This window comes from Halichoerus grypus, chromosome 2 (genome assembly GCF_964656455.1).
Source record: "Halichoerus grypus chromosome 2, mHalGry1.hap1.1, whole genome shotgun sequence".
Classification (NCBI taxonomy): Eukaryota; Metazoa; Chordata; class Mammalia; order Carnivora; family Phocidae; genus Halichoerus; species Halichoerus grypus.
The window spans coordinates 203,953,695-203,980,876 of NC_135713.1; the positions used below are offsets into that span (position 1 = coordinate 203,953,695).

Here is a 27,182-nt window from a genome sequence, read left to right on the forward strand (position 1 = left end):
CACCCCTTCGTAACCCCTACCCTTTCTCTGGCCACCTCTTCTCTCGCCGTTATCTCTGACTGGCCCATCTGCCCATGCCAGGCCCTTTCCCACAACTCGGCAGCCATCCTGGGCTCTTGCAGCGCCCACTGCCAGGCGAATACAGCAGCGTCACCACCACCCACACCAGCACCACCGAGCCCTTCCTCCTGGGTGAGCTGCTGGGCAGGGGCTTTCCTGGGGGGAACACAGAGCTCTCAGAGCAGGAAAGCCAGGGCCCCAGGCAGAGTCCTTCAGTGCTTCTTCCCCTGCAGACGGACGGACCCTGGGGTCCCAACACCTGGAAGCAAGTGGCTCCCTCACCCGCCATGTGACCCAGGAGTTTGTGAGCCGGACGCTGACCACCAGTGGAACCCTCAGTACCCAGGTGGACCAACAGTTCTTCCAGACCTGAGCCCCCCACCCTTACCCAACAGTGTGCTGGAACCTGGGCCCCCACCCTGCCTCCTCTCCCTGGCTGTGGCTCAGCTACTCCATCCTTGGACCCCTCGCAGCCCGGCACACGCGCATCCTGATCACAGGGCCAGTACAGAGCAGAGGGAAGGTGTCCTCTGGGAGGAATGAAGGGAGCAGAGGTCCCAGAAGGCCCTTCTGGCTGCAAGTCCCCTACCCCAGGCCCAAGCCCATTTGTGTGTAACCAAAGAGCTGGGAGCAGCATGACAAGGGCCCAGCTTTGTTCTGCACTTAATAGATTTTGCTACCGCTCGGCTCTGCCCCGTCCGTTCTTCCAGGGAGTGCCCGCACAGAGCAGGGGGGCGGTTCTGACACAGCCCCTCGGATCCCCGAGCACACACCCACCTCTAGAGGCAGGCAGGCGGGTCACCATGGTGGGAGGCACAAGTTTATTGAGCAGCCAGATGCAGAGGGCAGGCGCCAGAGGCCTGGAGCTTCGTGACGTGCTGCCCGGCAGGCCCCCTGCCCCCGGGGTGCCACCCCCGGGCAGTGCCTCAGCAGCTCAGCACCTTGGCACCATCGGCCGCCTGAGAGAGGTAGAAAGTGGCGGTACCGCTGTACTGCTCCTGCGGGAGAGGCAGGTGCGGTCTGAGCGCGGCAGGGCCTCGGGGACCCACTTCTCCATCCCTCCTACCCCGGGCGCTGGGGCCCACCCACCTGTATGTGCTGCATGGCTTGGGAGGTGGAGGAGGCCTCCAGCAGGGTCACGGTGCAGCCGCCAAAGCCACCACCGGTCATGCGGCTGCCGTAAACCCCAGGTGCAGACAGCGCGGCCTCCACGAGCTGGTCCAGCTCCGGACAGCTCACCTCGTAGTCATCCCTGCAGAGGACAGAGGAGAGGGCGGGCCTAGCACGGGCCCCCCCCTGCCCCGGGGCTCAGCCTCTGCCCCCAGCGGTCCTCACCTGAGCGAGTGGTGACTCTCCACCATGAGGCGGCCGAAGGCTCGGTAGTCTCCGCGGCTCAGGGCCGCTGCTGCCTGGGCCGTGCGCCGGATCTCACCCACGACATGCCGTGCGCGCCGGAAGCCCTCCTTGCTCACCAGGTCTCTGCCAGCTGGGGAGGGAAAGGGGTCAGCGGGCCCGCCACCCACCACCTCTGGGCCCTGCCAATGTGGGGATGGGGGAGCCAAGGCGGTGGCCTGGGGGTGGGAGGCTGGGGGGCGGTTCTGACAAAGCTGCACGTAGAACCTTGTGTTGGTGACTAAGGTTCGGAGCCTCCCCCCAACTATAGAATGGGATGCTCATGTCACTCGGGGCGCAGTAAGCATTGAGAGAGAGAACGCATGGAGAGCTCCCATCCCAGCAGGGTGCCTGGCGCACAGTGGGTGCTCACTAAACAGCAGGGTAATCCCCAGACCCTTGTTGCTTCCAAGGTGAGGGGGAACACGGGAACACAGTAGCACAAGAGGGAGAAATCCTCCTGCTGCTCTTTATGCCGGAGCATCAACTGGGGAGGCTGGGGCTCTGGAGTTGGGGTACAGCCCAGGCAAAGATCAAGAGGCAGGGCACGCCAGGATCAGGCCCTCCCGCTGGCTAACGCTGAGGTGGGGAGGGCAAGCTGAGTAGGTCGTGGCCGCCCTGATTGCCAGGGGGGTTTGCTACTTGATTCTGGATGCCACAGAGGTTTGGGAGCAGGGAAGGGCTGACAAAAGCGACTGCCTTGGGCAGAGGGTCTGAGCTGGGAGAAGCAGGCACCAGGAGCCAGACAGCAGCTGCTAAACACTCAGAAAGCAACGAGGGGCCTGATGTGGGGGGAGGAAGGGGAGATAAGAGTGGGAGGGGGGACAGTGAGGACACAGAGGTGACCGAGGTCTCACACAGGAGTGACAAGGATAAGAAATAACAGGCAAGGGGAAGTCAGCAGGGGAAGCCTATAAGGGAGGAAGGACGAGGAGTTTCGCTGGGAATCAGGTGGGGGCTCTGGGGCAGCAGGTGGAAATGTGGGGAGGCTCCAGCCAGGGGAGCAAGGGGCTGCAGGCTCCAATCAGAGTCCTAAGTGGAACGAACAGTGGTGGCTGGTGCTGTGGGTTGAGGACAAAGCCTGGGGCGGGCACGTGCAGAGAAACAGGGCTGTGAGCAAGCAGGTCCAGTGCCGGCCAAGGGGAGGGGGTGGAAGCCCCTGGGAGAGCTGCTGTTTTGGGGGGGGGTGACTGAGAGGATTGAGAAGTGAACATAGATGACAAAATGGGGGCCATAAGCATTAGGTCTTCCCCCAACACTGGCATAGGAAAGAGATTCAATTTTAGAAGGGAGGAGAACTGGCCAAGTTTCCAAGCAGAAGGGGAGGAGCCAGGCAGAGGACAGGAAGGAGGCAGAGTAGGGCTTCTGGCACAGGACTCTGAAGGCAGAGGGGAGCACTGGGGTCCCCAGGGAGGGGAGACCCCCCGAGGAGTGGTGGGGAAGGGGTGCAGTGGAGAGGAGGGACGGCCAAAGTGTTCCAGTGTGAAAACCTCCGCCAAGGTCACCTGCACGGAGCAGGCGGGGCAGGTCTGAACGGGACAGTTCACCAAGGAGAAGCACAAGGCGGTCCCACAGGGCTGGCAGTCGTCCCTGCAAAGGGCACTAGCACACTGCCAGGGAGGGCCCAACTCCCAGGGCCAGCAGCCTGGCCGGGGACGGGCTAGGGGGCTAAGCTGCCTGGTCCGAGGCTCAGCACTGCCACGTACTATGGGTCCCTCATCCAAAACACGGGGAGTAATAATGGTATCGGCTTCACAGGGTGTGGCAGAACCAGGGGATTTTCATCTGACCTTCAAACTATCAAGTATACTATCTTCCTGGCCACGTGTGTCAGGAACCTTTTAGATACATGCACTTTTGACTCTGCAATCCTACTCCTCAGAATCTAATCCTAAGAAAATAACAAGAGAATGCAGATAAACTCGTGTATGAAAACAATCATCACAGTGTCACATGTGATTATCAGTAAATGATTAAGTTACGGTACACTTGCGTGCTGGAGTCTGTAGCTTTTACAGGCCCCGTTGATGACATGCTGGCATAGTAAAGGGTTCTCAGATAACGTTAGAAAAAGAGAAACAGGGGCGCCTGGGTGGCTCAGTCGGTTAAGCGTCTGCCTTCGGCTCAGATCATGATCCCAGGGTCCGAGATTGAGCCTCACATCGGGCTCCCCGCTCGGCGGAGAGTTTGCTTCTCCCTCTTCTTCTGCACCTCCCCCTGCTCATGCTCTCTCTCTCTATCTCTCTGTCTCAAATAAATTTAAAAAAAAAATCTTTAAAGAAAAAAACAATATTAAGGGGCACCTGGGAGGCTCAGTTGGTTAAGCATCTGACTCTTGATTTCAGCTCAGGTCTTGATCTCAGTTATGAGTTCAAGCCCCACGCTGGGCTCCACGCTGGGTGTGGAAACTACTTTAAAAAAAAAAAAAGGGGGGGGCCGCCTGGGTGGCTCAGTCGTTAAGCGTCTGCCTTCGGCTCAGGTCCTGGTCCCGGGGTCCTGGGATCGAGCCCCGCATCGGGCTCCCTGCTCCGTGGGAAGCCTGCTTCTCCTGCTTCTCCCTCTCCCACTCCCCCTGCTTGTGCTCTCTCTCTCGCTGTGTCTCTCTCTGTCAAATGAATGAACAAAATCTTAAAAAAAAAAAAATTTAAAAAAAAAAGGAAAAGAAAAAAAGGAAAAACAATGTAAGATCTCGAGTAGCCCTGCTGAGGTAGGAGCCCTAGGTGTGCAGTGTTAGGGCCAGTGGCCAGAGCACAGGCGAGGCCCCTGGGGATGAGGGGGTGTACGGCAGGGTCAAAGCCACACGGAGGGCCCGGCAGCCCCGCAGGGTGCCCAGCCAGCTCTCACCCTCCAACTCTTCCAGCTGCACCTCCCGAAGGCTCTCCTTGCCCAGCGCCCGGGCCACCGCCTCACATTCGCGCCGCCGCAGCGGGTACTCGCTGGAGCCCAGTGAGTGGCGGACGTTGGAGTTGGTGATGAGCACGGCCAGCTTAGGTTCTGACAGCGGCACCAGGCTTGTCTCCAGGGACCTGGCATGGAGTTGGAATGAGGAGATGACAAGCCCAAGTGTCCGCGTGCCACACCAGCCAGTGGGCATGCTCCACCCAGAAGCTCCTGATGATGAGGGGAGCCCCTGACCTGCAGTCAATGAGCAGCGCGTGGCCTTTCTGCCCCAGCAGTACGATGAGCTGGTCCATGATGCCACAGGGCACCCCTGCGAAGCTGTGCTCGGCCCGCTGACACACCTGAGCCCGGGCAGCTATGGACCCCGAGTCTGCGGCAGGGGAGACTCGGTGGGGGAGGTGGGGAGGCTGGGGCCCGGGGTGGGGGGTGCGCGTGGGGTGGGGGCGGGTGGGAGCCGTGGTAGTTCCAGTGACACTCCAGGGAGATTCCCCACCCTCCTCCCGAAGCCACAGTAGAGGAAGGAAGAAGCTCTGACCACAAGGACACCTCAGGGAAGGAGGGCTGGATCAGGGGCCAGGGTCTAGGAAGTACCTGGGCAGAGCTGCTGCAGGAAGGTGTACGTGGCCACTTCCAGGGATGCGGAGCTGGACAGCCCACCCCCCAGGGGCACTGAGCTGACCACCACTGCACTGAAGCCAGGGAGGGGTGCAGCTGGAAAGAATGGGTGGTGGTGAGATGGGCCATATGGGAGGATGGGCCCGAGGAGGGCCTGTATTTTGGTATGAAGGGAGGCAACTGCCTGATAGCTGCTTCCAGGGATGAGTCTCAATTGTCAGAGGCCACCTTGGCCCCAGCACCCTCCATCCTCCTACCCTGAGGTTCCTGGGACACAGTCTTCCTAGCTCTCCTCCTGGTTTAGGGCTCTGGAGGCCAACGGGCTAGGGGTTTGAATCCTGGCTCCTCCCATCATATAATGGGCAGCTCAAGGCAAGTTCTGGAACCTCTCAGGGCATCAGTCTCATCATCTGTATAATGGGGATACTCTCCCCCTGCAAGCTACCCCGTGGTGGATTAGATGAGCTAATGAGCTTTGTAGCTGAGAGGTGGTGCTCCTAGCACGGGTGTGAACTTGACCCTGGCCTCGGTCCCATACCTGGGTAGTGCTGAATCACTCCCTTGACATAGTTGGCCCAGCGGGGGGTCCCGGGCTCCAGTGACCGCTGGGCTGTGGGCAGCGGAAACTGCAGCCGCCGGGGTTCATCAGCATCCTCAGAGGTGGTGAGGAGGGAGACAAGGCCATCCGCCCGGGGGCTGCCCACCAGCACGGTCACAAGCTCCAGGGCCTGGCAGGAGAGACAGGGAGTGTGTACAGCTTCTGCCTGCTGACCAGTGGATGAGGCCCCGCCCACACTAAAATTCTGAAGAATGAAAGGTTTTAGATTCCCTTTGAGACTCAACAAGAAAGGAATGGGGGACGTCTTGGGGAAGAATCTAAGTGCTGAGTTGGCCCTGGGGGCTTGGGTCCTGCCCCTGGGTCTTCAGGGGCACGGCCAGTGCGGCAGAAGTGTACACCTGGACTCTGCCTGAACATGGGCTCCCAGTTGTGGGGCAAGGGGGAGGAGAGCTCGAAAGGAAAAGAGAGTCGGAGGAGCTCCAACTGATGCCTTCCCATTCTGGAGTGGTCTCAGGTGTGCAGTACCCACTCACTTGCCAAGCTGCACCAGGTGGAAAGGGCCCCAGATCTAATCGCAGCCCCACCAAGAACCAGCTCTGTGACCTTGAGCAAGTCACTAGCCCTCGCTGGGCCTCAGTTTCCTCCTCTGTAAACTGAACCGTCTGGGCCGGGAGGTCTAGGGCTAGTTCCCCCAGGTCTGCGGGGTTGGGGCCCCTGGAAGACAGAGCCCGAAGCGCCCCCTTCCGCCTGCGGTTGGGGCCCCACAAGTTGAGGAGACTCCCAGGTTGATGGCGAGGATCGGCAGTCTGCAGAGGGCGGGCTCGAGCGGCACACCCCCTCCTAGCCTACTTCCTCACGGATCCCCCGCTTCCTCCCTTCCAACGTGGGAAATACCCCATCCCCGGGTCTCTCCCACGTGCTCGTCCCCCAGACTCGCGGGAGGATGGCTAAAGTTCGGTGCGGCCGCCCAACATCCTGCAGGGACTAGGCACCTCCCCGCGCCCCTCAGGCCTGCCCTTCCTCGGGGGAGGCTCGGGGCTCCCCTCCCGGCCCCTCACCATGGGCAGCACCAGGCCCTGGTTGTAGTCCGTGTGCTCCCCGATCAGGTTGACCCGGCCCGGCGCCGACACCGCCAGCTCGGGCTCGGCCCCGAACTCCTCCCGGAAAGCTCTGCGGGCCTCGGCCAGCAGCTCCGCAGCCTGGGGCTGTCTCGCAGCGGCCATGACGCTTGCCCTGCAGCGCGGCCCGGTCGGCGCGGGATGCTCGGGGCGGGGCCGCGCGGGGGCGGTGCACATTCCTGTACGCGCCCCCCGCCCCCACCCCGGGCCTCCTCCCGCCCCCGCCGAGCCAGGCCCGCCCCGCCCCGCCTCCCGGCCCCAGCCACCTGCTGAGCACGCTCCGCCGCGTACGCCCACCCCCGACGCCCCCACCACGGGCCGGCGGCGGACTTTGGGAAAGACCGGCCGGTGCCCCCTCGAGGGGTACTGGCTGGACTGGAAGCTCTGGGTTGCCCTTCCCTGACCCCGGCGCCCCTTTCTGTGCTACTCACACCGGCCCGGCCGGCCACCCACAGCCTGAGCAGCGGAGCCCGCATCCAGCGGACCTGGATTTCCCAAAGGGCTCTCCTAGGTCCTAGAGTCCTGCCGCTGTGAGGTCATCAGACCCCGATTATGAGTCTCTGAGAGGGGCCTAGCACGCAGTGTAAATTGAGATAAGGAAAGCCAATTTGGTGGTGACCAGGGAGTCGTTTTCTTACAGGCCCCTTTTCTAGACTGGTCCCGCCGGCATAGCTGTTAGCGATGGAAGACTGAAGGAGAGTGGCAGTAGATGGCCTCTCCCGGAAGGACCAGTGGCAGCAGCCCCCCTAGGGTGGGACTGTTGGCCTCAGCAGGTGCTTCCTCAGCCTTGAGCCTTGGATGCAGAGTCTGACATTCACCACCTCCTCTTTCACCAGCCTGCATCCTGAACCTTTAAGCTGGCCCCAACCCCCGCCTGGACACCTGTCCACGGTTGCACCTATATGAAACTGTGGAGCAGAAATGCTGAAATGTAAGCAGCCTGTTTGGGACTAGGGTGGGGGCTTTGGGGAGTATTGTGGCCAGGGATAGAGCTTGGGGTCTGTCGGGGGTTTGCCCAAAATGCAGCTCTGATACTCTTATATGGTGATGAGCAGCGAGTAATGTATAGAATTGTTGAATCATTATATCGTATGCCTGAAACTCACATAACACTATGTTATTTACACTTCAGTTTTTAAAAATGCAGCTCTGAAAACTTCTAGAAATAAACATGGGGGTAAATCTTTGTGACCTTGGCTTAGGCAGTGGCTTTTTTTTTTTTTTTAAAGATTTTATTTATTTATTTGACAGAGAGAGAGAGAGAGAGAGATCACAAATAGGCAGACAGGCAGGCAGAGGGAGAGGGAGAAGCAGGCTCCCTGCTGAGCACAGAGCCCAATGTGGGGCTCAATCCCAGGACCCTGGGATCATGACCTGAGCCGAAGGCAGATGCTTAACCATCTGAGCCACCCAGGTGTCCCAGGCAGTGGCTTTTTAGATACGACACCAAAAGCACAAGAGACAAAAGGAAAATAGATAAGTTGTACTTCCTCAAAATTAAATACTTTTGTGCCTCAGAGGACACCATCAAGAAAGTGAAAAGACAATCCACAGAATGGGAGAAAATATTTGCAAACCATATATTTAAGGGCCTTGTATCAAGAATACATAAAGAACTCTTACAACTCAAAAAAAGACAGATAATTTAAAATGGGCAAAAAACTTGAACAGACATTTTTCCCAAGAAGATATACAAATGGCCAATAAGCACATGAGAAGGTGCTCAACATCACTGGTCATTAGGGAAATGCAAAGCAAACGCACAATGAGAGATACCACTTCATATCCAGTAGGATGGCTAAAATAAAAACACAGTAACAAGTGTTGGTGAGGATGTGGACACAGTAACAAGTGTTGGTGAGGATGTGGAGAAATCAGAACCCTCATGCATTGTGGTGGGAGTGTAAAACAGTTAAGCATCTCCACCAAATACTAACCATAGAGTTTCCATATAACCCAGCAATTTCACTCCTAAGTATATATGCAACAGAATTGAAAACATATGTCCACACAAAACTGGTACATTAATATTCACGGCAGCACTATCAGCATTAACCAAAAGGTGAGTGGCAGTAGATGGCCTCTCCCGGAAGGACCAGTGGCAGCAGCCCCCCTAGGGTGGGACTGTTGGCCTCAGCAGGTGCTTCTGGGGCACCTGGCTGGCTCAGCCAGTGGAGCATACAACTCTTGATCTCAGGGTCATGAGTTCAAGGCCTCACGTTGGGTGTAGAGATTACTAAAAACAATAAATAAACTTAAAAAAAAAAAAAAAAGGTGGTAACAACCCAAAGAGATAAATGGATCAATCAAGAGAATGTGGCATGTCCATACAATGATTTTTACTCAGGCATAAAAAGAGTGAAGGCCGATCCATGGTACAACATTGTTGAGCCTTGAAAACATGGTAAACAAAGGAAGCTAGTCACAAAAGACCTCAAACTGTACAATTCTGTCTATACGAAATGTTCAGAGTAGGCGAGTATCTTCAGAGACAGAAAGGAGATTAGTGGTTGCTTAGGGCTGAGGGAAATGGAGATGGATAAAGGGTGATAGCTGAGGGTACTGAGTTCTCTTTGTGATGAGGAAAATGCTGTAAAATTGCCTGTGGTGATGGTTGTACATATCTGTGAATATACCAAAACCGCTGAATTTTCTAATTTGAACGGGTGAATTGTATGGTATGTGTGGTGTATCTCAAAACTATTTTTTAAAAACTTTGGGAGGGGCACCTGGGTGGCTCAGTCAGTTAAGTGCCTGACTCTTGATTTTGGCTCAGGTCATGATCTCAGGGTTGTGGGATCGAGCCCTGAGTCAGGCTCTGCACTTCACAGGGAGTCTGCTTGAAATTCTCTCCCTCTCCCTCTGCCCCTCTCCTGCTCCCACATGCACTCTCTTTCTCTCTCTCTCACTCTCTCTCTCTAAAATAAACAAATCTTGGGGCGCCTGGGTGGCTCAATCAGTTAAGCGGCTGCCTTCGGCTCAGGTCGTGATCCCAGGGTCCTGGGATCGAGCCCCGCGTCGGGCTCCCTGCTCAGCAGAGAGCCTGCTTCTCCCTCTCCCTCTGTCTGCCGCTCTGCCTACTTGTGCTCTCTATCTTTGTTAAATAAATAAATAAAAATCTTATAAATAAATAAATAAATAAATAAAATAAATCTTGGGGTGCCTGGGTGGCTCAGTCATTAAGTGTCTGCCTTCTGCTCAGATCATGATCTCAGGGTCCTGGGATGGAGCCCCACATCGGGCTCCCTGCTCAGCGGGAAGCCTGCTTCTCCCTCTCCCACTCCCCCTGCTTCTGTTTCCTCTCTCACTGTGTCTCTCTCTGTCAAATAAATAAAATCTTTAAAAAATAAAATAAAATAAAATAAAATAAACAAATCTTAAAAAAAAAACTGAGAAAATGATTCCAAATTTCATCTGATGACTCCTCAGTAAAGCGTTTTTTGGCATAGGCAAAACAAAACAAAACAATGAGTGGCCCTTGGGGCTGGTTAAAATGGGATTAAACTCACAAACCATGCCTTCCAATGGGCACCACTCTTGGAGAAGTGTGGCATGAAGCAACCCCTTCTCTGTGAATCCTTTACCTACCTGAACTTTGATGTCTAACAGTCCTGAGCCCATATCTCTGCCAAAATCTCTATCTGTGTGATCTGAGATCTGTGTGATTTCAGGCAGATGACGGGACCTCTCGGAGCCTCAGTCTCTCATCTGTAAAATGGGGCAAGTGATTCCTGTTATAAAAGAACTGAACGAGCTAATCTTCACATAGGGCCCAGCCCAGCACCTGGCACTTAGTGAGCACAGAATAAATGTTTGCTATTATTATCAGTCATCCATTAATTGAACAGATATCATTGGACTCTCCTGTGCAATTGGCCAGATAAAAGATAAAAGGCTCTCGTGGCTCTAGGTAAGAGGAAGACACAATCTGGCCCCCTCTGGCTATGTGCTCTGCTGGAGGAGGAAAGAGCTATCTGAGTAAGAAGAGAGAGGAGGAATCCTAATCCCTGCGAGGCCTATATCCTTTTTATTTCCATTGTTTCAGTTCGACTGAAAACACATCCATTTGCCCCATGTTCATCCTTTGTATTGTTTTGGTTGTTCTTGGAGAACCTGGCTTGGACCGAGGGGCAGTGCTCCTGTTTGCTCACTGATGAACTCTGAAACATTGATTTTATTTGGAAGATGTGTTTACTCTCAGTTTTTTAATCCCATCTAGCATGTTACATGAAATCTGTTCAGAAGGAAGTCTACCTCTGACTTTTGACCCTCCCTCCCATTTTCCTGGCCAGATGTGACAGAACTGGGGTGGGGGGGAGGTGGCACCTTATGGGGACACCCATTAAGGGCTGGGAACCCTGCCGCACTCTGGCTCCTCTGTTGCAATCACAGCCTGGTTTCCTGAGGGGACTTGGGTCCATGTCTCCCACGCTAATATCTATAGACATTGTCTCTGAAAATGTTTGCTTTCCGCAGATGGCCCACCCTCTCGCTCATTCTGGGAGCTTCTTTGTGGTTGTTCCCCGATAGGGGAGGGTTGACCTATCTCCTGATTTGGACCCCCTTTGCCCTTCTGTAATATTAATATAACAGCTTCTGTAATATCGATGACACGAATAGCGAGCTTATAGTCAGCCCTGGTGCCAGGGCCGATACTCAGCCTGTCCTGCGGTACTGGTTGTTTACTACCAGGCTGTGCTCTGATTGGCCAGTGCCCTTGACTTCTGTTGTCAAATATTTTTAGTCATCATGCTGTGCACAGATTATTTCATTAAATCCTTGCAAGCCTATTAGGTAATAACTGTTTTTATTCCTGTTTTACAGATAGGGAAGCACAGATGGGTAAAGGAACTCATCCAAATGGGAGAGCTGGGCCTTGAACCTGAGCCTAGCTGCCCCTGAGCCTGTCCTCTCAGCCACCACCCTGTCCCCCGGAGCATCCTGACCAGCTGCAGCTTCTGCACACTAAGGTGTGAAGACATACAGTTCAGACTGAAATAAGGGATTGAGGAGGGGGGCACGGGCAGCTGCTCTCTCAGGCCATGGCAGCCCCGGTTTCTACAGGGAACACTCCCGATTCGGAAGCCAGGCCAGGAACCAAAGCTCTTGGGAATTGGGCTGATTCTTTGCCACCCATGCCAGGAGCAGATCCAGCCAGCTGTGCTGTGAGGCTGCCAGGGCCATCCGGGTCGGTCAGCAAACATGTCCGGAGCCTCTGCTGTGTGCCGGGCAGGACTCCAAAAGCAGGCAAGACTCAGGCCTTGCCTTCAGAGCATCAGGAGCTTCTTGCCCTCCTGCTAAGAGGGGCCAGCTTCAGGCCTTGTCTTTTTTTTTTTTTTTAATTTGACAGAGAGAGCACAAACTGGGGGAGCGGCAGGCAGAGGGAGAAGCAGACTCCCCGCTGAGCAGGGAGCCTGATGCGGGGCTCGATCCCAGGACCCTGAGGTCACGACCTGAGCCGAAGGTAGACACTTAACCGATTGACCACCCAGGAGTCCCCAGGCTTTGTCTTTATGTGGTGCCCCCACCATGTCCTTGAAGTTCCCGCCCTCTAGGCTGATGACCACTGTGCTGATGGTCAGGGAGAAATCCAGACTCACAAGATGCAGGGGACAGCTTAGGCCCACAACCATCTCTTCTTGCATCTTGCGCTGGGCACTGCAGCTGGTCCGGGCCTCCAGGCCATAGGCTGTGGGCATGAAGACTGAGACTGCCCAAAGGCACGGTGCCAGGGAGGGAGAGGGCTGCAGGCTGTAGCAAGACCCTCAGGCCCATGAGGCCTGGGCCTTGGACCCAAATCCATCCTGTCCCTCTGCTGATGCTCTTGGCTCAGTACCAGGCAGTGAGAAGCTTATGGGGAAAGGTCCTGAGGCCCAGCATGTCCAACAGAGAGGTTAGGAGGGGAGTGGGGCTAATGGAGCCCGGGTATCACCTCCATGGGGACGTGCACGGTCCCTCACAGACCCCTCAGCAAGAGGCCACCTAAAGCCCACTAAGCTTGCAGCCCACCAGCCTCCCTTCCCAGAGCCCTTCTTGTCAGTATTGCTGGTGTCGAGATGGGCTTCTCCTTTTCTGCCCACCCTCCATTCCACTGTGTGCATTCCAGAACTGCAGCTTTCTGAAAGAGAGCTGGCAGCTGCTGGAGCTAAGACCCCAGACCCTAGCACCCTTTCCAAGTCATGTGTGACCTTATAGCCCCTTCAGGGACCATAACCTCACCAAAGCCCCCTCCCCTTGTTTCCCTGGTAGAGGGGGTGACTGCAGAACACTTAGCTTCCTCCATGGGGAAGGGCGATGGTGGAGGAGGGTGTGGAGGAGGAGGGTCCTCTGCTCAGGGCAGAAGGCTAAAAATGCTGCTCCTGGGTGTGTGTGGCCAACGGTCCTGGCCCCTGGCACACACTGGGCATGATGCTCAGGCAAGGACACCAGAACAGGCACACCACATCACAGAGAAGTCCCATGATGCTGCTTGGAACAATGGTGGTGTCTGGGCGGGATCCCTCACTGTCAGGGGCTGCTGGGCAGTTAGCAGAGCCACGGAGAACAGGCACCCCCAGGAGGGAGGGAGGACATCAGGCTCTGGCCCCACCTCACAGCACAGCCCCCTATGTATAAACTCAAAGCTGTCCCAGCTGCACCCAGCTCGACCTACAGCCTTGCTCATTCCCCACACGTGCTGACAAAGGGGTCAGGGAGCCAAAAGGCCAGCCATCTGGCCCAAGAGGGCACTTTCAACCTTCTCCCTGGGGGTGGTGTAAGATTTGGGTTAGCAACCTGGCCAGGGGCTTGGCTCTTCCTTCCTTCCCCTAGCCTTGCCCTCAGGAAGGCAGCTGGAAGGTCAGCTGTTTGTGCTGAAGTTCCTGGCCAAAAGCCAGGCCCAGCTGGATGGACACCCCTGAGGAATGTCCACAGGGGCAGGTGGGACCACCATCGGGCTGAGGGAAGAAGAGACTGTGGGGCCCAGACAAGCCACAGCCAGCTCGGCTGTGTTCTTCTAGCAGTGCCTGGGTCAGGACTGAGGGACATGGGCTGTGATCGCCTCAGTGAGATGACTCTGAAGTGCTCCCAACATGAGGGATGAGGAGGTAGGGGTGGGGACCGGATGTGCAGGGTGGGGACTCAAAGCTCTTAGGCCCAGTGGACCACAGCCCCAGCAGGCAGACAACAGCTGCAGATGGGTGTGGTGCACAGTGTGCACTTCGCCCTTCCCCGTGGCAGGCTAGGTTGGCCGTAGGCCTGAGGCTCTGATGTCTGGCCCTCAGCTGTTGCTCCCAAACACAGGCCGGCCCCATCCTGCAGTCACTGAAGGGCGAGCCTGAGTTTCCTGCCGACCCCATGGCAGACAGCTAGCTGGACTGTGTCTACCCTCTACTACCCTACCTGAAAGTGATCCAGAGGGGCCTGCTTTCCAACTGCTGCACAGACCCCGGCCCCAGTGCCCCCCAGGCCACAGGCAGTGCTTGCAAGGACCCAGGTCGGGGGAGCTCCAGGAAGACCGCTGTTGGGAGACAGCTGAGGAATGACTGGAAATGAGTGGGAAAGACTACATTTCCAGTCCAGCCAGTGGGCTCAGAGCTTGCTTCCCTACACTCGGAGACATCGCTCTGGCTGGCAGCAGAGGCCCCTAGGGGGCTGGGAGGCCTGGTAAGGGGCATGGGGTGGCCCTTGCTGGCCTCTCCCAGAACTGCTCTCCTTCCTTCGGGCGCTGCGATGGAGAGGAGTTAACTTTTTGTGCATGCGCCGATCGATCTCTGGAAGTAAGCCGGGTTTGAAGTGCTTGCCCCTCTAGTTTTCTTTACCACCTTGAATTTTGTAAATAGGATTTAACTTGTGTGTCGTCTAAATCATCTAGTCTACATGCTGACCAGCTTAGGGATGAAGCAGGGCTATTTTACGGACCCAGCAGCATGGGCCCACAGGTCCACAATTACAAAGTGTAACTGCCTAACAGAAGAGAGGGGGTGAAAGGGGAAACAGGACAAACAAGTGTGGAGGGAGAGCAATGGGGGTCACTCTCATGAAGGTGGACCTGGCTTGTGACCAGCAATTTCACAAACAACTTGGCCCTTCAGCTACCTTCTTAAGGGCACAGGCTAAGGGCTTCAGGACGAGGGCAATCAAGTGGCTTGGTTCAGAAATCTTCTGGTAGCCGGACAGTCAGGACGCTGGCACTTCCAGCCCTCAACAAAACTGGTCTGGCCGAAACCAAGTCCGCTGACAGTCAAGAAACGCACTATTAATACACAGGTTCAACAGGCGTCACCTGGCACTGTCCTAAGCAAATTGTGACACGTATCACCTTCCAGAATAGGGGGTCTGCTTGTCATTACTGAGTGCACTCCCCCCACCCCCAGCGGGAGTCAGAAGGCAACTTTCCAGGTATTTCCCCACAGGAAATTTTATTTGTGAAAGAAATAGATGTTATCAATTCAAATGAAGACCATTAACAAGATGGAATAGTCTCAACTTCAAAAACTTTATTTTTGTCTCATCCATCAAGGGCACAGGATACCTTCATCAGCTCCAGCTTTTTTCTCCTTACAGAGTCTGTCCCATCATCTAAACCCAGGGTTATCCTGTGTGGGCAGCTTCCTAGAACCAAAAGATATTTTTGCCTTCTGGGTTAAGTATGCGCAAAGTCTGGAAGCACAAGCTGCACTATTTAAAGCAGCAGATTCCCAGCTGCCCAGTAAAATCCATAAACCTCTACATCAGTATGTAGAGAAGATGGGCTGGGGTAGAAGGTTCAAGTTTCACCCCACTTGGGTTATCACAACTAGTAAACTCAACAAACTGACATCACCATAGTGAAAGTCTACTTGTACTCAGACACTGCGGAGGTACTCCACAGCACATTCCACCGTCCAGGATCACACCAGTGTCCTTCAGAAGCACAATGCTGAGATCATCAGAACTGGGAAGTCACTGTTCCAGAGCTAGTTATGATGAACCTTCTAGAAAACCAGTTCGTTATAGATCAGACTCCACCTTTGATGCCTCATGAAGGCTCATTAAGTTGCCAAGAATCAAACCTATCCTAGCTTGCCTCTCTCCCTAAGTCCCTTGAATTTGAAACCAAACAATTTTTTTTTAAAAAAAGCTACGTTATTAGGGCACAACTATCTTTCTATAGCTACCAGCTTCAAATACCCAGAATGCTTGTCTGATGACCAGTGGCTCTTGTGCCCATGTCTTGCTGACATCTAGATCCTATGCATATAGCGGACCAACACTGGTCAAGAAAACTAGCTTTATACTGAAAAAAAGCAGCTTAGACCAACAAAGAGTTCTATACTTGTGGACTTGTGTTAAAATAACTTGTATAAAGAAATTCATTATTACTTTTGTGTATAAATGGTTCCTTTGTCTACCGAGCAAAACCAGGTATAAACTAAGCTCAAACTTCAGGATACAAAGAATCAAGATAATGTATCTATTTAAGCTCTGTATATTCAATGTAGGTTTTTGACACTTAGTTGAATAAACAAGTTTATTTGTGAATTTAGTCAACATACATAATTGACCTAAAGATTTCAATAGAAGGATAATTTTTAAAACCACTTGGAAGGCCATCTCTATAAAGTGATTTTCCCAGGACCATGTTATCAGATGTAACCTGACTGGACACCATCTTAACTGGCAGAGGTTCAAGAAGCTGGAGTTGTGTGCCCCTCCCCCACAGCAAGTTTACTCTAAGGGTTATTATAATACAAACTCCACAAGGAAAAGAACTTCGGTATTGTTTCCTCTTGGTAGAGAAAAACTCAACCTAGTTATGAGAACAACCACTACACAAAGAAAAGCTGCACTAACTAGTTTAAATATTATAACAGATGATGCTGGTGTGAATAACTTGTATTATAGTCTAGAGCCCTTATAAATAAAATCCCCCCATTAGTGTTTGCATTAATCAGCTAGAGGGTTAGTTAACATGTGGTAGAATGAGGACTTATGCAAGGTATAATTTGCAAAGCATTTTACTATTATGAAAACAAGTGCAGTCTAGTTAGGAGAAAACCAACTGGACTTTAAATTACACACACCTTAATGACAAGACTCCCCACCACATGTGAATGTAAAACATTTAATTTAAAAATGTTGACACTACAATATATAAAATAGCTATTATAAATGCACATAGTGTATTCTATAGCTGCCAGGTTTACTTTTTTTTTTTTTTTTTTTCTTTTTTAAGGAAACTGTAAGTTACACTGTGGTTAAGACTTGTATCTTCACCCTTGAAAAAGCCCACATTCTATCACAGTGATGTATGGTCAGACTTAACAGCCCCAATTGTTAAACACTTGGATCAAGTCATAACCAGTTTTATTGCAAAAGGACCCTGTACACATTTATCAATTCTAGTACCTTAATAGCTACCCAACAAGTCATTAACATACAGAAACATGCATCATGAGAAGCAAGAAATATCACCCATCCCTTCTGCATATTAGCAACTTGTCACTCCTGAGCCACAGTGCTCACATCACTGAGGTCTGTGAACAGTCACTTTTCGCATTCATCCTGAGTGAAAGATGGAATGACTTAAGTACAAATGCAACATATTATAAACAATTTCTTACAAAAAAAGTCACAAATTAAACCAAAGTATTTTACAGAATTTACTACAAAACACCATAAAAACTGCCTTCACTTAAGCTCTCTCTCCCCGTATCCGGCGAGCCAACTGGATGTCTTTGGGCATGATGGTGACTCTCTTAGCGTGGATGGCACACAGATTAGTATCTTCAAATAACCCCACCAGGTACGCTTCACTGGCCTCCTGTTGAGGACAAGAGCCACACTATTAAACTCCAGTCGAGGAGGAGAAGCCACGCACGAGCCCTCCGACCCTACTACAGCCGTGCTCGCCTTACCTGAAGCGCGCCAATGGCGGCGCTCTGAAACCTCAGATCGGTTTTGAAATCCTGGGCGATCTCCCTCACCAACCTCTGGAAAGGCAGCTTCCGGATCAGAAGCTCGGTGGATTTCTGGTAACGACGGATCTCCCGAAGCGCTACGGTCCCGGGCCTGCAGCGAGCAGGGCAGTGTAAGCGGACACCCGGGGACGGCCAGCGCCCGGCGCCAGCCCCAGGACGCGCTCCCACACGGGCCACGGGCCGCCCCGTCATTGTTTTCCTGCCGCCTCGCCTACCTGTAGCGATGAGGTTTTTTCACCCCACCGGTAGAAGGGGCGCTTTTCCGGGCGGCTTTAGTGGCCAGCTGTTTGCGGGGCGCTTTCCCACCCGTGGATTTACGGGCAGTCTGCTTGGTTCGAGCCATTTTCTTTTACCTAAGGAAGACATCCGTGACTCCCGGGCCGCGGCGCTCGCCCCCCGGAGGGGCGACAGGCTCGGTGCCCCTGCCCTCCCGCCTCTTCGCGGCGGCAGATGGCCCGGGGCCGCCGCCTCCTCCCCCTCCCCTAATGACTCAGGCTGCGAGGAGCGGCAGCAGCCTCCCCCGGGAGGGGGGGCGCGGGGAGGAGTCACTTCCCCTCCTCGACGGGCGGAGGCCCCGCTTGCCCGGAACCCGGCGTCGGGACCTCTGAATCACCACCGGGAAGGAGGCGGAGACGCGGTTCCCGAACGAAGCCCCAAGGGAAAACCTCCCGGCCCCACACCCGACGCCAGCGGCCCGAGCAGCCCGCACCAGCCAGCACTCCGCTTCCAACGGCTGCGGCCCGCGGCAACAACGGCCGACGGGGTCTCGAACCACGAGCGAACCTGCCAACGCTTACCCAATGTCGAAGTCTTAGACCGCTTCTCCGACCGCCGCGCCGCTCCTGCTGCCCAATGAAGAGCCGCAGTCGCCGAGCAAAGGAAAGAAGACCGTCCAACGAACGACCAAACCGCTCTGTGCTCCAAACCCCCCCTTTGCCTCCGCTTTTATACCCACGCTTCACGCTGCGTCTCTGCGTCACAGAGGCCTAATTTGCATACACCAACGACTTTTTCTATTGGCGGGAGCTTTCGCCGACGCGCTGACATCCCCGACACAAAGGCCGTGCTTCGGCCTCGCTCCCGGATTGGTGGGCATCTAGGCCGCCGATTGGCTGTTAAAGTGGCCTGATGATTGGATGAATGCAAAGAGGAATGGACGAATCAGAGATTAGCACGAAGCAGCTCTTCTGATTGGATAAAATGAAGCTATGTTTGGATCCTTCCCTTGGTTCCAAAGCTCTACAATAGAAAGTCAATGCAAATGAATTGCATTGGTCTCTATCAGGACTTAAGGGTCAGGGTGGGTAGGAACCTGACCAAATTCGCATCTCGCTAATAAAATGCAGGAGGAGAGGTTACTTAAAGGAAATTCTTGTCAGTATTTTCCAATGTAAAATTAAATGTGTTCCCTTGACTATTTACTTTCACATTTTGATGGTTATGTACATAGTGTAAAAGAGAATTAGAATTCAGCAAATCATATTATACTACCAAGTATTTTATATATCACGCATATATATTTTAACCAAAAAGTAGTTCTTTTGTTTGGTGGTGTAGGTAGGGGTAAATAGTAGACACAAAAAAATATGTCAATATATGATTTTATAAGTACTGTTTTGTATGTTCTTAGGCTATCACAAAATACTTTGTGATTTCAATAGCTTAAAGAAGTAACCTACTGAGCAACATATTTTTGAATTATGTAATTCAACTGAATGAAATGATTACAGCCAAAATGGAAATAGTCCTAGGACAGCATTTGCATGTCCATAAAGAATAAACGAAAGAAAATTAAATATGTGCCCTTGTATTTAGTGGTATATTCTCGTAGGTACTACTTCTAAGAAACACGACAAATGTATAAAAACGGTAATCCCTACCTTTGCCTAAATAAATGTCTTTGAGGAATTGTAATTTTCAGTTCTCCTGCTGATACAGGTATATAAAATACCAAAGCAGGGTAAAGTTTAAGACCAGCCAAACAAAACTCAGAAAATTGAAATAGAGCTTCGTGCATTTTATTCCATAGTTCCTACTCTGGGTTTAGTGAATTTTTTTCCACTGAATATTTTAAATTATCAAAATAAAAAAAATAGCAAAACCATGTACATGTAATTTCAACTCAAATGTTTATTGTACATAAATACAAATACCTCAAAAATTTACTTGTGACATGGAAGGTCTGCTCTCAGTATCAATAGTGAGGGGGAAAATGAGCAATATGAAAAAGCTGCTATGGTAAAAATGTCTTTGACCCAATCTCTGATATCAAATTCCTCTCATTTCAGCCCTCTCAATCTTAACAGGCACAATTTGTATTTAATTATCACATACCTAAACTTTTATGTGATAATTTGTTCAACTTTAATTTCTGCCTTCTGCCCAAAGTTTACAGTACGGGAGAAATTTTTTCTTTTTCATTCATGCGATGCTGAGAAACCAAGATGGAGGCTCTTGCCCTGTCCTCAGAACTTGAGTAAGGCTAAGAATCAGGGCACTGGTTAGATCCCACACAAAAGGCTCTCAAATGTTCTGGGATGTAACCAGAAAAATACCCTGTTAACATTTTTGACTGCCCAAATGGCCTGGGGAAGAAATGGGTTCCTAAGTTAACAATGCCTTTGTGTTCCAAGGATTTTCTAAAAGATCCAGAATCCTGTCTGTCTCAAGCCTCCAGAGGACAGACACTCCAGTTTTGTTTTTCTTTTTGCAGTTTGGCTAATTACTAGAGGAGAACTAATTGCTCCAGCAGAAACTAGGTATAGATTTACATTCATCTACTTAAAGGACGATTAGTGGGAATAGTTCATCCTTCTTACTCGGCAGTCGTGCGGGTTTTTCTTTTTCCTAAGTTGGCACAGGAGAGGAAAGGCAACACAGGAAATGGGAAAGAACTAAAAATGTTTATACAATCAAAACAATGTAGAATGTGATGCAGCATGTAGGCTCCCGTCCTAGTTCCTGTTCTGCCATGGGCTTGCTGAGGAACTGTGCAAGTTACTTCTCTGAGTTTCGGTTTCCTCTTTTGTAAGTTAAACAGTTTGGATAATATCATCTCCCAATTTTACCAGTACACACTCATCCTGAAACTTATGGTGTACGCTTTCTTAAAGCCTAGTGCTATTGACTATATTTCTTCATTCAAATCACACTCAGGTATTTTGGGGATAACATATAAACCAATTACTTGGATTTAATAACAGGGTTAAACCAATACACTACAACTTTTATTTGTCCTTTTGGAATTTTTCATCTTCGCACGCCCCTAGTGGTTAAACAATTGATTTGGCCTGTTTAGGAAATACCAGTTTCTCAACTTTGTAGGCAGACAATTTGGCTTCTGATGTGAGGTTACTCGGAACTAAATAAAGTATGTGTCATTCTTGAACATTAACAATTTTCCATTCACCCCACCCTCCCTCACCCCTAAGGTTATTGGGAACGTTTTTCCTTAACGTGACAATCATTAGTTAACCTATCTAATCAAATATAAATGTCTTAAAAACAAGGGATTTAAATAGATTCATTATGGAAAACAAAGCTGAAATGACAACTGTCAATAGATCTATAAAGAACTTTGTAAAGAGGGAATTGGCTTATTTGACAAAAGCCACAGAGTGAAGAACTTCGCCCTACTAGTGGGAAGTGGGGTCGGAAAACACAGAAAAGCTGAGGTCCGGAGAAGGAAACTGCAGTGGATTTTAAATTGCACCCCCGACTCAACCCGAGGCTCTGCTTCTGGACAGTGTGCGACGCTTCTCAACACCCCTGCAACTCGTCGGTGTACCTGAGACTATTCTAGACGGAGATTAAATTCGTCCTTGGCCCCTAACGTACTGGAAACAAGTCGGTCAGGCCAGGTGTCGATTTGGGAAGGGACCCAAGTCGTGGAGTTCCAGGTTTCAGGGTTGGTAAAGGTTTACGGAGCGCCTCCGCAAAGACGCGGGAACAGAGTATTGGTCGTGTAGCTCAACTTTAGCAAAGATTTCTTAAGCTGACTTCCATAGGCAGACTTTCCTTCATGCCTCCCCAGTTGGCCTGGCCGCAGGAACGAAGAGGATGTTGGCGGACTGCAGGTGCCTGCAGCACAAAGGCCCAGAGCTAAGAACGGACAATACAGATTCTGAAGCACTCCTGGGGCCGGCATCAGCACTGAACCCAAGACCTACTAAGTCTGATGGCGAGATAATTACTACACTGTTGGTGGCGAAATTACACTTGGACTGTTTCACATAAGTCGTTAGGGCCTCTCTAGCTCTGGGGCCTCTCTACTCCAGAGGCTCCAGTTTCAAGGAAAGCTCCCCTAAGAAACTGGAAACGCACTAGTAAGAAGGAGGAACGCGGCGGGACTGCAATCCCCACAAGCCGTGGCGGGCCCTCAGCATCCGGGACATCGTCTGCAAGGATCCCTGGGTATTGTGGTCCATTCCTTTGGCAGCCACCCTCTGCCGACGGTAAAATTCCAGCCGAACGGAGGACCACAACTCCCAGCAACCCTTGCGGCCGTGCGGGGGGTCTTCACGTTCTCGTGGCGCGGCGCAGGCGCACTGGATCCTCGGCGCGGACCGCGCAGACTGAATAATAAAAGGGGAGCGGCGAAGAGGCAGGAAGACAGGACCATGTCGAAGGGCCCCGGGCCCGGCGGCTCCGCAGCTTCCTCGGCGCCCCCGGCCGCTACCGCTCAGGTGCTGCAGGCACAGCCCGAGAAACCGCAGCACTACACGTACGTAGAGCCCCCCCCGCCGCGCGCGCACGCCTGACGTCAGCGGCCAGCGTGAGTCACGCGCGCAGGGAGAGCGCGAGGCGGCCTCTCCCTCCCCCCCTTCCTCCTCCGGCCCGGCCCAGACCGGTTCCAACCTGCTGGGGCCGGTCCCAACTGCCTCCATCTGCCACCAACCCCTGGTCGGGCTGTGGGGCGGGAAAGCCGGGCCCCGCCGCTGAGTGGGGAAGGCGGGAGTGCGGGGTTCGGAGAGCGCACATCTCAGGCCAGGCCTGTGAGGCCTACCTCTTCCTCAGACCGTAAAACCACAGTATCAGGCACTTGTGGGGCGATAAGGAGCCCAGCACAGAACCAGGATGGGTGCCTCGGGGGCCAGCCTTAGAGCCGCTGCGAATGACGGCGCGAGGTTCTGTCAGGCGCCCCGGGTTCCTTGCCCGGGAGGCCTTTTGTGTCCCTGAAGCCCGTATGTTGTCTGTGGAGGCCTCTCTTGCTTGGAACTCGCTGGGACAGCTGACCAGCTTGAGTCGGGGACCCCGAGGGCGATGGGGTCCGAGTGTGTCTCCAGGCCCAAGCGAAGTACACTGGCAGAGGGAGCCCCGGCGCTCACACCGCAGGAATCCAGTAGCTGGAAAACCCCCTCCCTGCGAATCTGCGTGTGTCTGAGTGTAGGTCCTTGCCTCCTCCTCGTGTCCTTTCAAGCACGTTAAAGGACCGCCTAGTGCTAGGTGCCTCGGGAGGAGGAAAGCTGTAGAGGCGGGCCCTCCTGTTCAGCAAAATGTTGGATTCCATTTTCACACACACACCCCCGTGCTCTTTGAGCGCCTCCCCTCCGTTTGGGGCTCCCAGGTGCCGTGCGTGTTTAGAAGGACCCCCAAGGTGGACCTGAGGCTTGCAACCCTTAAGAGCCACCCAGTAATGCCGCCTGGTGAGCCGAGAGCAGGAAGCCTCTATTGGAGTAGAAGGAACTGAAACTAGACAGGAGGAGCTCCTGTTTGTCACTCACCGAAGTAAGCCCCGTTGGGAAACGGTTCGGGATTGGGGGACATGGGTTTTAGGAAGCTTATTGGTTTCTTTGTGAGATTCCCTGCTATTGGTTGAAATAAGTTGAAGCTTTTTCTTGGCTACAGTCTGACTCGTGTTAACTGTTACTTTTCTATTGTGGCCACTGCTTTGCGGGTCCTTTCTCACTGGAGTTCTTTCTGCCATCCTTCCATCGGTTTTGGTGAAATGATCTTACCTTAGAGGATACTGGTCAGTTGAATGGTGTGGTCAAGCAGCAGTATGGTTCTGATTTGAAAATCTGCATACTTCCCCATAATTGGAACTTCTTTATAATCTGGTTGCTCGGTTATTTTTCAGTAAAATACGTATAATACTTTGGGTAATGTTTCAGCAACCTCTGTATGTTGTGTTGTCATTGAGTAGACTGGAATCTATATTAGAAGGGTTTTCTTACCATTTTGAATTGACAGATGAAACGAGTCAACATCTGTGTAAATGTTAACATCTGCGTTTTTGTCCTGTTGATGCTTATTTGTTTAAAAATCTGTCTTTCCTTTGCTTGTGGGGTAAGTGCAGAATAATCAGTCTTGGCGCTTGAGTTGGCTTAGTTATCAACAGGAGTAGATGAACGCCCAAGCTGGATTGGGTGATTGGAGGTTGTAGGTGTTCCCATCTTTTTATATCCTGTTAACTGTTCATTTGTGTATAGGTTTATGTTTTTATCTCCAGAAATAAGAGGTAGACATCCATTTTCTTCCTTGGTAGATTTATGGGCATTCAGAAGCTGTGATGATTTGGAAAACTTCATTCCCTTGTCATCCCAGGTCTTAGGAGCGCAGGGAGTTTGAGGATACAGATGATGGCACTTGTACACTTATTGGCACTGATTTTTTTTTAAGGTGAACCCATTTGTTACCCTTGAAGGTTAGACCACAGGAATATTTTTATTTTGATTTTAATGTTTACTTTAAAATTTTGAGCTGGCCAGCATTTTTTTAATTCTCACTTGCAGCATGAATTTCCAGAATTTGTACCAGTCTGAATATGGCCTTATATATTGCATAGATCCCTTTGTGGAATACAAATATAGACCTTTTTTTTTTTTTTTTTTTTTGGTATGTATTTTTTTTACTGGTTAATTTTTTTTTTTTACTTTTTTACAACTTGTACATGAATTACAATAACTTTGTGTGTTTTTTGTGCCTGATATTATCTGAGATTATGTGATAGGCAATAATCTTTGCAATAATCCAGAAGAAATGCGTTAAAATTGAGTGCCCCTCGGGGCACCTGGCTGGCTCAGCAGAGCATGTGACTCTTGATCTTAAGGTTGTAAGTTTGAGCCCCACACTGGGTGTAGAGATTACTTAAACATAAACTTTAAAAAAAGTTTAAAAATTGAGTGCCACTCATCATAATGGCAGACAGTCTTGGCAAACTTGGTTGAATCCACCAAAAACAAATATTGCCTTTCCATAGGCTTGCCTTCTTGCCCCACAAATAAAGTCCTAGAATTTGAGCTCTCTTCTTCCTAAACCAAGAGGATTATTCATAACATAGTTTGAATGATAATTTTGTTGGTATTTTTTTCCTAAACTCATGAATAATCTTGCTTTAAGAAAAACTTTGAAATAATCCTTTTAGCAAATTGGTATAGTAGGCACTTGTGCTAGACCTGAGGAATCCAACCCTTTAGAAAATGGCTATATTAGAATTTCCTCTTACTCACCTCCAACTATTTGATTAGCATGCAGTAAACTGATAATGTGCATGTATTAGTCCTCTTCCAATACAAGAACCACCTCACATCTTGCTAGGTAATTTGTACTTTTATTTGACAAAGACTGAATTTAATCCACCTGTTTTCAGAACAAGTCCATCTTGTATTAGAAGAGTTTTATAAAAACAGATTTAAGAATGGGAAATTTTGGAGCAATTACATTCCCAAATGTGTCTACAAATTTAGCTAACTTCGGTTTTTTACTGTATAACAATTATATTATTAAAAATATATAGTTGAAAGGTCACCAAAAAAAAAAAACCTGCCTTCCAAAATATCCAGGTTTCTGCCTTATTATTTAGACCCTATAAGAGGGTGTAAGCCTTAAAGACAGTAAATAATTTTTGGATTCTTTCACTTGCAGTTGATTCTCAGGCCTCTTAATGCCCTTGGGGTAAAGGAAAATGAAATTCTAGTTTAGTGAAGGTTTTTTGGAGTTTCACTGGCCACTGGGTGATTGATTTCTTATAGGTAGAGGATAAATGCTTTATAGCCTCATCTAGCCAAGTGTTATTTATTTATTTTTTTTAACTTAGGACTGTTCCCTGGGCATCTTTAAACAGGGACAATGTAGCACTACTTCCACAGATAACTACTTTGAGGCAAATTTGTTAATTTATACATTGTATATATGTCATGAACTTTACTTGATTGCATCTGACTGTGTTTTGGAAAATCCAGGAAATGAAAATGTATTTAAACCATTATTGCAAATTGCAGTAAAATTGTAAATACGTTACTAGAGTACAACTTGTTGCACAACAGAAGTCACTGGAAGTGTTGCTAGGCAATGTCAGCAAGCATGAGTTAAATTACCAATAAATATTTCTGGATCTTGTTTACTTGTTTATCAAGTAGAACTGATTTCTTACAGGACGAAAATTAAGAGCTCATTGTGGTCTTCACTCAAGCCCACAAAATTCCCATTAATAATTAAGTGCCCATGCGAAGGGTAGAGCCAAGTGTAGCACCTAGTTGATATTTGCTATGAAAGTAATGATTAAAATGAAGATTTGCTTAATGGTTAAGTTTTTTTGTTTTAATCCAGCTATGTTAGATACTAAAGAAGGCTTCCCCACAATCCATTTGCATCTGCTTTGACTGGTGGTTTCTATCAACCTACAAAGACTGACTTATTGGTGAGGGCAGCTGGACAACTCTGAGAGCAACTTAGAGAAATCCATCTTGGGCACACTCTATAAAGGAGCTCCTTCTCTGGAAATAGCACCCCAGATAAGTGCACAAAAGCAAGACACCCTCGTGGACCTACTTCCTCCCGCTTTCAACACCCTGATGCCTGAAGGTGAGGTCTCCTTCCTGTGTGTCTTAGAAGCCATGAGCTCACTTAGGTAATGAGAGCCCTGCAGCAGCCTGAGCACCACACATCTGCAGGCTTTCCTGCCAGACCTTTGCCTAAAGGTTATTTTTCTCATTAGGAGAGGCTCTAGGTGTCACAAGAATGATAAAAGTAAGGTTGCATTTAAAACTACATTACTTTAAGTACTGGACTGGTGTAGGGATTATTTTCCCAAGCGGGGCAGTATTTACTTAATGATTAAGTTTTTCGTTTTGTTGTTGTTGTTTTTTTTTAATCCAGCTATGCTTGATACTAAAGGAGGTTTTCCCACATTTGCATCTTCTGTGTTTTGAAATTGCAACTATGGACAGTTATGGCTAATCCTAGTAGATTGTCTTCCCTTCTTTTAACATCTTGGATGAATTTGGGGCACACTAATGTGTTAAGTGAAGATGGATGTTGAATGTAAGTTTCTCTGCCATTCTTAGCCAATATATAAAAATTACATTAGTGTAATTGCTAAAAATGCCAAGAATTTGGGTTCAGTATCCTTCTGGACAATGTAGCTTTCTTGTTTTCCTACCATATAGATACTGTGTAGATTCACACCAGCCAGCCATCTTAAAATACTGCATGGGCCACAGAGATATCTGCGGAGAAAGTATGGGTAAAATCAGTGCATATGATAATAGGTATGGGGTTTATTTTTGGGGTGATGGAAATGTTCTGGAATTAGATAGTGGCAGTAATTCTACAACATGGTGAATATACTAAGAACCACTGAGACGTACACTTTAA

At 50.6% G+C, this 27,182-nt stretch overlaps 4 protein-coding genes and 1 long non-coding RNA gene across 22 annotated transcripts in view; 3 read left to right on the plus strand and 2 right to left on the minus strand.

Annotated features, from left to right (window-relative positions):
• The window catches only part of ITGB4 (integrin subunit beta 4), a 30,363-nt gene extending 29,615 nt beyond the window's left edge, over positions 1-748 (plus strand). For all 6 annotated transcript variants that reach the window (XM_036088647.2, XM_078066083.1, XM_078066081.1 and 3 more), the window contains 2 exons: positions 82-192; positions 294-748. In XM_036088647.2, the coding sequence (XP_035944540.2) occupies positions 82-192; positions 294-433 (251 nt within the window). In that variant the 3' untranslated portion in view covers positions 434-748. The remainder of the gene's footprint in view (positions 1-81; positions 193-293) is intronic.
• Positions 749-867: 119 nt separating this feature from the next.
• On the minus strand, positions 868-6,805 carry GALK1 (galactokinase 1). The gene is made up of 8 exons (XM_036088667.2): positions 6,586-6,805; positions 5,507-5,696; positions 4,945-5,064; positions 4,588-4,723; positions 4,297-4,478; positions 1,396-1,546; positions 1,150-1,312; positions 868-1,058 (listed from the first exon to the last, which is right to left on the minus strand). The coding sequence occupies exons 1-8, from the start codon at positions 6,748-6,750 to the stop codon at positions 987-989; spliced, it is 1,179 nt and encodes a 392-aa protein (XP_035944560.2). The 5' UTR covers positions 6,751-6,805; the 3' UTR covers positions 868-986.
• Positions 6,806-7,113: 308 nt separating this feature from the next.
• On the plus strand, positions 7,114-13,498 carry LOC144380893 (uncharacterized). Its single transcript, XR_013445208.1, has 3 exons — positions 7,114-7,576; positions 11,470-11,615; positions 11,996-13,498. It is a non-coding gene; the product is annotated as an uncharacterized LOC144380893 (long non-coding RNA).
• Positions 13,499-15,102: 1,604 nt separating this feature from the next.
• Positions 15,103-18,529, minus strand: H3-3B (H3.3 histone B). The gene is made up of 4 exons (XM_036088675.2): positions 18,383-18,529; positions 17,801-17,938; positions 17,523-17,676; positions 15,103-17,428 (listed from the first exon to the last, which is right to left on the minus strand). Exons 2-4 carry the CDS (start codon positions 17,926-17,928, stop codon positions 17,300-17,302), a joined length of 411 nt encoding a protein of 136 aa, XP_035944568.1. The 5' UTR covers positions 17,929-17,938; positions 18,383-18,529; the 3' UTR covers positions 15,103-17,299.
• Positions 18,530-22,127: 3,598 nt separating this feature from the next.
• Positions 22,128-27,182, plus strand: part of UNK (unk zinc finger) — a 33,222-nt gene continuing 28,167 nt past the window's right edge. For 2 of the 13 annotated variants that reach the window (XM_078066101.1, XM_078066100.1), the window contains exons 1-4: positions 22,175-22,308; positions 26,136-26,390; positions 26,685-26,849; positions 26,975-27,076. Coding sequence is in view for 9 of the 13 variants with exons in the window: in XM_078066100.1 (XP_077922226.1) it covers positions 27,018-27,076 (59 nt within the window). In the remaining 4 variants the exon portion in view is untranslated. Of the gene's footprint in view, positions 22,309-23,151; positions 23,313-23,455; positions 23,557-26,135; positions 26,391-26,684; positions 26,850-26,974; positions 27,077-27,182 lie in introns of those variants that run through there. The other 11 variants (XM_078066102.1, XM_078066105.1, XM_078066099.1 and 8 more) reach the window with 9 other exon arrangements.